The sequence below is a fragment of the Carassius auratus genome, chromosome 48 (genome assembly GCF_003368295.1).
Source record: "Carassius auratus strain Wakin chromosome 48, ASM336829v1, whole genome shotgun sequence".
Taxonomy (NCBI): Eukaryota; Metazoa; Chordata; class Actinopteri; order Cypriniformes; family Cyprinidae; genus Carassius; species Carassius auratus.
Window position 1 is genome coordinate 6460537 of NC_039290.1, and position 12607 is coordinate 6473143.

General features: G+C 36.8%; 1 protein-coding gene across 1 annotated transcript in view; it reads left to right on the plus strand.

Annotated features, from left to right (window-relative positions):
- LOC113065656 (cadherin-11-like) overlaps nucleotides 1–12607 on the plus strand; it is a 69183-nt gene that overhangs the window by 32814 nt on the left and 23762 nt on the right. Inside the window, exon 5 of the mRNA XM_026237099.1 lies at nucleotides 425–592. Coding sequence (XP_026092884.1) covers nucleotides 425–592 — 168 coding nt within the window. The remainder of the gene's footprint in view (nucleotides 1–424; nucleotides 593–12607) is intronic.

Genomic DNA, 12607 nt, shown 5'->3' on the forward strand with positions numbered 1-12607 from the left:
CATGCTTTGAAGATTAATACGTCAATTTGGCAAATTCATCTATGTTCCCCAGTTAGATAAGATTATCTTGGTCACAAGTCAGCAAGATCAGCAACAGTGTAGAATACATCACAGAAAAGCAAAGCAAAGTGTTCAAGGCATAAAAATGACATGTAAGAACAAGTGATTGTCCCATCTGCTGTAATACTTGTCGGACACATCAGAAGCAGTCAGATCTGTATTTTATCTGTATATAGATCCAGTTTTTGTGAGTGAAACTCATGGCAGGACAGCAGTATGATGGTGTAGGATGTTTAATGTGATTGCTTTTAATTCCCTTTAGTTTTACCTAATTACCTTATTGGCATGAAAATTGCTCAGTATTGTCAGAGCAAAGTGAGGTTTGCTGTAAGTGATCTGTTCCTGTCTCTGTCTCTCCTGGCAGGTATCTTGCGCACAGCGGTCCCTGATATGGACAGAGAAGCTCAGGCGCAGTACCAGGTGGTGCTCCAGGCAAGAGACATGGGCGGCCATCAAGGGGGTCTGACAGGGACAACCACTGTCACCGTGCACCTCAGTGATGTCAACGACAACCCACCTCGCTTCACTCAAAGTGAGTCACAAATCCAGCACTACTCCAGAACACAAATTCAGTTTATTTCAGTCTGTCTGCTCTTGTTTACTCCACTTTATTGTTCTGTTGTGTTCAGTTTAAGGTATTATGTTTTGTTGTGATCTATTCTTGTACTCTGCTGTACTTTATTATGCCACTTAATTTTATTTTAATCTGTTCTAGTCTAGCCTTGTCTACTAAATTTTGTTTTATTCTTGTTGTTTGGTCTAGTCTAGTCTAGTCTAGTCAAGTTTACTGTGTTATGTTCTAGTCTAGTCTATCTACTCTATTCTACTCCACTTCACTATTCTATGAAGGATCATATCTACTCCACACCACTCCACTTCTCTATTCTATTCTTTTCTATTCTATTTTAATCTGTTGCAGTCTAGTGTAATCTGGGCTGGTCTAGTCTAGTCCTGGGGTGAGTTTCCCATACAACGACGTAACTCGCTGATTAACCACCACAGTATGATGCATTGAACTAGCTGTTTCCCGAACACGGTCGCATCTCTGTCGTGTGAAGCACATTAGTTCAACAACATAGGGCCATTGTTGATGACGTCACACGCATGTGGTGGAGGAATAACTTCTGCTATTTAACCGATTAGACATTTCTAAGATACTGCTGTATTGAACATGGCACCTGATGACTAATTTACTATGTTTCGGTGCCTGTCATGTTGCTTTATTTGATGTTTGATTCATGGCGGGTTCCCTCTTACGTCATACCCTGGGGTTCCCTTAGGTATATGTGCAAATGCGCACTCTTCAAAAAAGGCCCTTTTAGAGGACACACACACATACACAGTTTAAAATGTATTTACATTTAGATATAATGTAATATATAGGTTGCACTGCATGCTAACTTGCTTACTGTGCCCTAGAGCATATTTATTTAAGCCCATACACCTTGCTAACAAGAAACTATGCTTTCTAACCTCTGACCGAGAGCTGTAGTTCCTACCACGTAAGTTTGCGACACTGTTTGTGAATGTTCGCCTGAACTATGGTTTCGGGAAACATAGAGGGCCCTATTTTAACGATCTAAACGCAAAGTGTAAAGCACACGGCGCAGGTGCACTCAGGGCGTGTCCAAATCCACTTTTGCTATTTTAACGATGGAAAAACAGTTGGCACGCCCGGGCGCAAGGTCTAAACGGGTTGTCCCTATACTCTTAATGAGTAATGGGTGTTTTTTGGGTGCAATAAACCAATCAGAGTCTCATCTTCCATTCCCTTTAAGAGCCAGTTGCACTCATGTGCGAGCAAATAGATAGCTTAATTCTGATACATGCGATGAGTATAGACCGTGTCTGTTGCTTTCACTCAACTGAACCATTTATAATGGCTGGATATGTTTTATAACAATTCTTATGCTTTCTTTCCTCATGGAATTTTTTTTGACTTTTCTGCCTCTTCGGATCATTTTTCTGTTCACACAGACTGTGGAGAGACAGACTGTGGAGAGATGGTGTGCAGCTTCATGACATGTGAAGTTTAGTGCCGATGGAGAGCTTCTGGGACATCCCAGCACGTCCCAGCAAGTTCATTTGGAGTTCTTTTTTTTTTTTTTAATTAATTAATTAATTTCAGTCAAACTTGCATTCACTAAGATTTTAGTAGTAAGATTTTAGAAGAAAATTGTCGGTCCTGTTTAATGTTGGTGCTAGTAAAGGTTTGAGAACTAGTGAAAGTGACATGACATTCAGCCAAGTATGGAGACCCATACTCAGAATTCATGCTCTGCATTTAACCCATCCAAAGTGCAAACTCACGGAGAAGAGAACACCACACACACACACACACACACACACACACACACACACACACACACACACACACACACACACACACACACACACACACACACACACACGGAGCAGTGGGCAGCCATTTATGCTTGGCGCCCGGGGAGCAGTTGAGGGTTCGATGCCTTGCTCAAGGGCACCTAAGTCGTGTTATTGCCAGCCCGAGATTCGAACCCACAACCCTAGGGTTAGGAGTCAAACTCTCTAACCACTTAGCCACAACTTCCCCGAAAACTAATGGCCTGGCTTCACAGACAGGGCTTAGACTAAGCCAGGATCTTAGTTCAGTTAGTACATTTAAGTCATTTTCCTTGACATGCCTTAGAGAAAGCATTACTGGTGTGCATCTTGAGACAAAACAAAGGCAGTGGTATTTTTAAAGATCAGTCAGTGAAATTTTCTATCAGTTGAAACAGCTCAGAATTACATTTTAGTATTGGGCTGGTCTTAAGCCTTGTCTGTGAAACCAGGGTACAAGTAACCCACTTTGGTAATGTTTTACAATAAGGTCTCATTTGTTGTACATGGATAGATACTTTTCTTTTTTTCTTTTTTATTAAATGTGTGTCGTTTGTGTGTTAGTAATCCTATATGTTATGGGGACCAAATGACTCCACAAGTATAGTAATACCAGTAAATTTTGACCTTGTGGACATTTTTAGGTTCCCAATAAGGAAACAGGTTTACACATCTTACAGAATGATGTTTTCCATGATGGTGAAATTAACATTGTTCTCCAGACTCTTTCTAATAAGTGAGTTGAAGTGTTGTAACTGTATAGTGTAGGGTTTTTCTTGTGCATCAGCAAAAAACATTTTTGTTTATTTGTTTTAGAGATTGATTTGTCAATAAATGTAGAGGGTTTACCATGTTGTGTTTTTGCTTTGATTGTAACTAGGTTATTAAGAGATTATTATTATTATTATTATTATTATTATTATTATTATTATTATTATTTAAATATTAAATACTAAATGTCAATTTCATTACCTGATATTTGACATTGAAGTATATTTTAGTTCACATTAAATTGCTTATTCAGAAGTAAATATTTACCATATTTCAAATCACATATAAAATATACTAAAGTCCCACTTAATTTGTTCAAAAATATCACTCAAAAGTTAAACTAATTGGAGTTAATGTAATTTTAAATTGTAATATATTTGAAATCAATTACAAATAATATGCATTTATGTGGTCAAAAACATTACATTTAATTCACACTTAAGTGTATTGTTAACTGGCATTAAAGTGTATTTTAGTTCACATTAATTGCATGTCAATACATTAATAGTACGCTTTAAGCATATTTTAAAGACACTAGAAGCAATTAGGTACATATAATTGTACATATTAAGATGTAGTTAACCTGATAATTGTCACTCACGTTTTTGAAGATAGACATGAATGTGCATGATACAAACCTAAATTTTTATATTTCATGACTGAAAACATTTTGTAACATGATTTTGATGTACCATTTACATGGTAATGCAATGTCTGATTTTAAAATGGGTTTTGAAGGATGAATTTTGAGATTTCATGTTTTCAAGTGATATATAACTTCTGATGATTTCTAAAATGTGATAGAGAAAAAGGCAATGAGGAAGTCTTATTTTTAAACAAAGGTCAAAGCTCCTTTTGTAATGTAGATTTCTGAGGGTGCACTCTTGTCATAAATTGATCTATTACTTTTCCTACATAATTTTTAACAAACAATATTGGTATAATATATATTTGGGAGTCTTAGACCTTTCCAACGATGTATAGTTTGTCAAGATTAGATTAAATTTGATTGTAATATAGTATAGTCAACGTAGGCGTCCCGTATACGGGACGGGGTGACATTTAACAGGTTAAAAGTGCCACTTAAGTTGTTCAAAATAAATCATTCAAAAGTTCAACTTACTTCATTTAATATAACTTTAATGTGATACATTTGAAATTAATTACAAATACAATGTACTTAAGCGCCAAAAATACAATATTTAATTAGCATTTTTGTGAGTCAATGTAGCATTTATGTAATTAGCATTTATGTGTGTGAGCCTGAACACACCTCTTAGACCAGCAAGCCCATGGGCGGAAATGAATGCAAATGCTTTTGCTAATTAAATGACGTAGTGCTGGATGGGAAGATGCGAATGGCGCCGGACTGAAACTAGCAAACACACTTGCACTGCGCCTTGCGTCGCATTGCGCCGGGTGTATGATAGGGCCCAGAATCGTCAAACTATGTGGATAATGACGGAACTTGCAAACATAGTTGGCTATCGATGCTTTTGGGAAACGCAGCCCAGTTCTGTTATCTAGTGTAGTCTATATAGTCATTTCCACTTTACTTTTCTATTTTAATCTACTCTTCTCTGTTGTATGAAAGGATCATATCTTCTGTTGTCTATTCCACTCTCCTATTCTATTCTAGTGAAGTGAAAGTGAAGTGAAAGTGAAGTGACATTCAGCCAAGTATGGTGACCCATACTCAGAATTTGTGCTCTGCATTTAACCCATCCGAAATGCACACACACAGAGCAGTGAACACACACACACACACTGTGAGCACACACCCGGAGCAGTGGGCAGCCATTTATGCTGCGGCGCCCGGGGAGCAGTTGGGGGTTCGATGCCTTGCTCAAGGACACCTAAGTCGTGGTATTGAAGGTGGAGAGAGAACTGTACCTGCACTCCCCCCACCCACAATTCCGTCCGGCCCGAGACTAGAACCCACAACCCTTTGATTGGGAGTCCAACCCTCTAACCATTAGGCCACGACTTCCCCACAACTATTACTTATTACTATATTTTATTTTATTGTAATCTGCTGTAGTCTAGTGTAATCTGGGCTGGTCTAGTCTAGTCCAGTTCTGTTATGTTCTAGTCTAAGTCTATATACTCATCTCCACTTTACTTCTGTTCTATTCTACTCTACTCTATTCTACTCCACTCTAATGTATGAAGGAATCATATCTTCTGTAGTCTACTCTTCTATTCTATTCTATTCTATTCTATTCTATTCTATTCTATGAAGGATCATGTCTACTCTAGTCTACCAGTTATTTCCTGTTCTAGTCTGATCTATCATACCCTGGTCTAGTCCAGTATTCTCTGTTCTGTTCCAATCTGGTTTTGTCTGGTACAAATGTAGTCTTGTCTAATCTGGTCTAGTCTAGTCCACTCTGTTATATTCTATTCTACTTCACCGCACTGTTTTATTCCAGTTTTTCTAGTGTATCTTCTCTGGTCTAGTGTACTCCAGACTAGTGTACTCTGTCTATTCTAGTACAGTCTAGTCTACTTAACTTTCTTCTATTGTAGTCCTGCCTAGTCTAGTCCAGTCTAGTCTGTTCTAATCTATTTCAGTACACTACACTGTTTATTCCCTATCTAGTTTACACAAGTTTGTTTTAGTCTTGTCATCTAATCTGTTTTAGTCAACTAAAACTAAATCTATCAAAAGTTATTTTTGTTAAATGACAAAAAGCCTAAATAAAGTAAAATACAAATATTAGATGAAAAAATGGCCAAAATTAAATAAGTTGAAGTACTACAATTACTAAAAATAAATGAAAGCTTAATAGAAATATTTAAAAAGAAACTAATAAAATACTAAAGCAAAAGCATTTAACGAAACTACTAAAAGTTTACAATTAAAATTAAAAAATATAAAAGCCAATTCAAAATATGAATAAATACTAGTACTATATAAGATTGTTTCAGACTAGTCTACTCTGTTGTGTTCTATTCTAGTCTAGTGTTCTCTGTCTAGTGTTCTCTGTTCTGTTCCAGTCTTAGTCTAGTTTGGTCTCATTTGTTTTCCATGAGCTCTCCTTCAGAGCAAATCATTTCTGAATTTATTGGCTATTTTGTTATGAAGATCAAGGAGCCACAGTGTGGACTCTTTATATCCCTGTCAGCATACACACTGCCCATTAGCTGCTCTTATGACATGCAGTGCACCGTTTGCTAACATCACAAATGCTGTTTCCACGTCCACGGTCAGACTACCCAACAGGAAGAGAAGAGATGTGGGCATTCAGGTTTCTGTGTGACATGATGTAACCTCTTGAAATGGATTCATGCTTTATTTCTCTTCTACTTTAAATCACTCTGTTCTATTTTCCTGACTGCACTTCTGTCCACTTGTTCACGGTGAGCTTATTACACGCATACTATTCATGCAGCGGATGCCGTCTTATTGCAGTAATTGATTGGCAGCTCAAAGACGTGAGTGGAGGTTTGGAGACTGTGGGCGTGATGTCAAAAGATGACACATGTGGGACCGACTTGCGTCTACTATATTATATTCTGTCTGATTGGATGTGATCCTATCAGTCGATACACTAGAGAATCATGAAGTTCGCAATTAGTTAGCTGCATGATTCAATCGCCTGAACTGTTCGAAATGGCTTATTTCCCTAGAAATGTGTAATAACGTTAGCTGAATATCATGGCTTATGATATTTGTTGTGCTTCAATTGTATAATCACTTGTGTTTATCAACTCCCTGAATCCATCTCTATATCATGTGTCTCTTACAAAAGAACAGTATGTTTTTTTTTTTAATTATCCTGAAAAAAAGCTATAAGACAAAATAATTTATTCTGTTTTAGTTTATTCTAGTCTACTTAGCTAAAATCTATTGTAGTCTTGTCTAATCTGGTCTAGTCTGTTCTGTTTTAATTCGAGTCTAGTGAACTTGGTTTGATTCTAATCATCTTATCTGGTCTGGTCTAGTTTAGGTCAGTCCAGTGCACTTTTTGTTATAGTTAATGAAAGCTCATCAAGCATCATCAAGACAATGTGGAAAAGAACTGTGGGAAAGAAAAATTAGTGTGTTAGACATGTGCCGGTATTCTGTAATGCAATATATCATGGTAATAATAAATATGCACGATATTGTTATCATGGGCACTTCTTAATACTGTGAATAATTATATATAACAAATTATTCAGAATTTGGAATGCATTTTAAGAATAATTTCCCCATCAACTGGTCGAAATGCACAACGCCCTATATGCTGCTTGAAAGATGCAGGTGTTCACTGATGTAAACAAGCAAGCATGAGAAGCACATGGGGGAACACATGAGAGACACGCTGAATGAAAGTACATTCACTCTCGAACAGCAGATGGCGCTTAACTGCAGAAAATACAGTCCTTACCATGGAAACCCCATTAATAAAGCAGCTACGCTACTTTCTAAAACATATTCAAATAATTTTATGAAGTGACGTACATGCACGAGAGATCACTTCCAGCACTTTCCGTGCTTTTGCAGACAAAGCCAGAGCGTTCGCACACGTCACACAACAGGAAGCACGTGTGCCCTCAGATCAGTTGGACGTGGTTGTGTACAAGAGGTAAAAACTATATAAATACTGTTCGTTTTCTTACACAAACCGCTCGTTTCGTGTCTTAGGTCATCAATGTGTACTTACGATGGGGAATAGTTTAATTCGGACTCCTCTGAGCATGCTTTTTGAGGTGGTGACCATAGACCTCCATTATATGAGTCACAGACAAGAACGGTTTGACCTAAAAATATCAAAATGGGAACTACTGCGAAAACAAAGACACCTACATCTTGGATGCCCTTGAGTTAAGCTAAAACATATCAAAATTTAATTTGAAAGTGAACCATCTCTTTAACTAATGAGGTCTTATTGTAAAGTGACACCTGTCATAATCACAAACGAGAGTGCCCGTCATGGCCACCAGAGGGCACTCCAAACTGGACTTCACATATCCATTGAACTCCATTTCCCAATTCACCCTGCACCTGCCACTCTTCCTACAACCACATAAACACACACAGTGACTATTGTACTACATTTCCCACAAGCACCATCCTTTGACTCTGATTACTCTCCAGCTTCAGCTCACTGGATTTTAGTATTTAAGCTGCCAGCTTTCTTGTGTTCATCGCAAGGTCTTGTTTTACTACAGTTTACACTTCTGAGCATTATTGTCTGCCTGTTGCTTATTTTGTCTGTTCCCCGGTTTACGATTACTGCTGCCTGCATATTGGACTATATTGCTTGTTTTTTTGGACTGTGATTTTCTGTGGCCTGTGTACCAAACACGATTCTGCCTGTTCTTCCCTGTTGTATTTGCTGTCATTGACCCCTGCCTGTACGACCACAATGTTTCTTATTAAAAGCTTGCATGGATCTAACATTTGTGATTACCCCTGCGTAACAACACAGATTGGTCTTTATTTGCACTTTAATCTGTATAAACTTTATATATTTTTCTGTTTTGCTTTATTGTATTTAAATGTTCAGTTAGTTTTGTTATAATAAAATAGTTATTCAACCTGTTATACTGTATTATGAACAAAATTTCAATACCATGATAATAAATAAAAGCATTAGCAATTAATCGCAACAAGAACATATTATACCGGCATAACTCTAGTAGTGGTTGTTGATTTCTGCAAATTTGAAAACTATTAAATTACTCTTATTGGACAGTTTAATACACTGTCCCCTGAGCACCCAGGATTTTTACCTTTATAAAGTTTTTATAAAAAAAAAAAAAAAAAAAAAAACTTTAAGTTTGTAATATATATGTAATACATTTTTAGTGTAGCAGATATCAAGTAAAAACTTCATTAACACCCAATCCTGCTGAACTGATATCAAATATTAAATTATTAAAACAGGTCATGACTCACTTGGTCATGTTTAAAATCAGCCTAAAAGCAGTTTCAAATGGCTAATTCAAAATGTGATCATTTTTTTTCATATTCATATTTACCTTAATTTGTGAAATTTTCTGAGAAATGTAGATGTATAATTGCAATTAAGAGATGCCCGCTCTCTAATTCCTGTTTTTAGAGAGTGCACAAAAGAGAAGTAATCAGTTTGAATGTCACACAGTGATATATAATGGCACAATGGATAGAGAGCATGTAGCATACTATTTCTGGCACATACAGTATGACAGATTTATGATATTCTGAAATCAGCCGATGTACTCATTTGCACATTTAAGAGCCACATGATCACAGGAATGCTGGTTCAAATACAGCCTGCGTGTTCACTTTCTGATCCCGTTCTTCTGATTTCTCTCTTTTCCTCCCTGTCCTATATAATAAATGCAAAAAGGCCTATAAATAAAATATTCAGGAAAAAATAAAAACAGAAGTATGTGTTAACTATGTAAAAAAATGCACTAAAACATATTTAATTAATATCATAATGTAACACATTAGGTTAACAGGATATCTTTGACAGTGCTAATAATGTATGAAACATAATGAAGTGTTTAGTAAAACTGTGTCAGAAATGTTGTCTTTCAGAATCCCTGCCAGACTACACATTCAACTAACATACACTTCCTTTCAAAAGTGTTGGGTCAATAGAAGGGGAAATTAATTTTTGTATTTAGCAAGGATGCAAAATTGATCAAAGTTACAGTAAAATGTTTATAGTGCTACAAAATGCTGTTATTTTGAACATTCTATTAAACAAAGAAACGTGAGAAGAAGAAGAAAAAACAACTGATGCATCATGGTTTCCACAGAAATATTAAGCAGCAGCAACTGTTGATAAAATGATAATAATATAATGTTTCTTGAGCATCAAATCAGCATGATTTCTGAAGCCTCATGTGACACTCAATTATAAAATATATTTCATATATTTTAAATATATATTTTATTTTAAAATACATTCAATTAAAAAAACAGCTACAATATGCTGTTCACAATATTACTGTTTTTACTATATTTTGGATCAAATAAATGTAGTCTTGGTAATCAAAAGAGTAGAGTAGTCTTTTAAAAACAGTAAAAAATCTTATAAACTTTTGAATTACAGTGTACATTTAACTAGCATATTGAATTTTGTGCATTGATCAGCTTGAAAAATACTGCTTTTTGCATGTTTAAATGAAAGAATTACAATATACAATGCTGTTTTTGTCTGATTTTATTCTGTATTTAAAATACGAACATCTGAGTTACATAAATGTTGGTGTTTCTCAATTGAAATCGATACGAGCCGTACATGCATGGGGAAAATATGGTCCCTGGCTAAACTGACTTGCTTTAAATGGTAAATTCTGGTCTTGTATCCTCTTTAGATCAGGAAGCCATCCAAATTGTGTAGTGTTGGGCCAGGACTGGAAAACACTGCTTTACAGTGTTTGTACATTGATCCTCTTCAGAGACTCAGCACTCTACGAGATCAATGATTGCAGAGTGAGAAAACAAGTCTCTGAGAATCTGAACTTGACATCCCGTGAGTCTCTCAGGACACTATGCTGTATTTCCAGGTCCAGCCGATGTGTTAAGGATGTCGTGTCCTGGTATGGATCGAGTCGTGACTCTCAACAGGAGCCGATTCATTGCATTGTAAAAAGTGTAACTGAATCTCTCAAACAAGCCTTGCGCCCGCTGACCGATGATCTGTGAATGCTTTCATTCTTGTTGTGTCTCTCTCGAAGTGCTAAAAACCTCTGCGCTGTGTGTTTCAAGGAGAGATATGAAAGTGTGGTTTGGTTTCTTGGACATAGGGAGCAACTGTGTGTACTGTATGTGTGTATGAAATATTTGATGATGTCTATAAAGATAGGATGCTTGCGGTATTTGCTATGTGTGTGAGATATCAACATTTGAGAGGTGAGTGTAAGTGACTGTAGATTTGAAAAAGCTTATGGGTTTCTGTCAGTCCATATCTGTCGGCTTTAATAAATGCATGTGTGAGTGAGTAAACAAAGCCCGAAGCCATTCGCTTGAGTCACCTCTGAGCAAGAGATGTCCGGTGAGTTGGCGTGAGCCTATAGGACTCATAACTCAATGTGACCCTCCAAGTTAGACAACTCGCCTCATTTCGCCAATGTAAATCACCATCCAGAACAGCTCAAGCTCGAAAGAGCTTCTGTAAAACACCTGCAAATAAAAAAAGGAAACAAAAGTGAATTCCAATCGAATGCATGTAAACCACACCTTATAATGCTGATGAAAGCACAGGTGCCAACAGCCTTTCTTCCTGTCTTGTTTGTGAGTGATTCCGGGTTTTTTGAATGCTGAACTTTCTGAAGTTTACTGAAAAGATTAGAATGATCGTGTTTGTTGGAAGTGCTGTGTTTGGTTCCGGAGCGCCGCTCGCTTGCTTGTTTTCCGTCTCGTTAGTCTGAAACAAGGAAACATGCCGTATTGTTTGCAACAACAAAGATGCCGAAAAGACTTTTTCTCCTCATGGGGACCCAGTGAAATAAAAAAATAAAATAAAAAATGTGGCTTTTAGTGTGTGTTTGTTAGCTTTCAGATTAGTGTTCACTCTTAAAAATAATGGTTTCTAATGGGGGTTTTCACAGCGGTGTCATAGAAGAAAGTTTCAGTGAACAGTTCTTAAAGGAATAGTTCAAACAGAATTTAAAATTTGCTGAACATTTACTCACCCTCAGGCCATCCAAGATGTAGACAAGTTTGTTTCTACACTGGAATAGATTTGGAGAAATGTAGCATTACATCACATGCTCACCAGTGAATCATCTGCAGTGAATGGGTGCCGTCAGAATGAGATTCCAAACAGCTGATAAAACATCACAATAATCCTGACTCCAGTCCATCAGTTAACATCTTGTGAATCGAAAGGCTGGGTATTTCTTAGAAACAAATTCATCATTAAGACATTTTAACGTTAAAAACTGTCACTTCTGGATGAAATCTATAATTTATAATCATGCTTCGCCAGTGGAAAAGCCCATCCTCTGTTGTCCTCTCACACTGTTTTCACTTGTAAATGGTGCTTGATCTGTGCATATTTCTCTCCTGATTCAGAGGACATGACTTTTTCACCAGAGAAAGCAATATTATGGATATAGGACTCTGGATATTTTACCCAGAAGCAACTGGTTAAAGTTAAAAGAGTCTTGATGGATTGTTTATTACAAACATGCAGCTTTTCTCTTTGATGTACTGGATCACTTCTGGTTTATTGTGATGTTTTTATCAGCTGTTTGGACTCTCATTCTGACGGCACCCATTCACTGCAGAGGATCCACTGGTGAGCCAAAGTGATGTAAAGCTAAATTTATCCAAATCTGTTCCGATGAAGAAACAAACTCATCTGCGTATTTGATTGCATGAGGGTGAGTACATTTACAGCAAATCTGCATTTTTGTGTGAACTATTCCTTTTAAAAGAATGGTTTCTTAGTGTTAATTTTTTCTTTTTTTTTTCACTATAAAG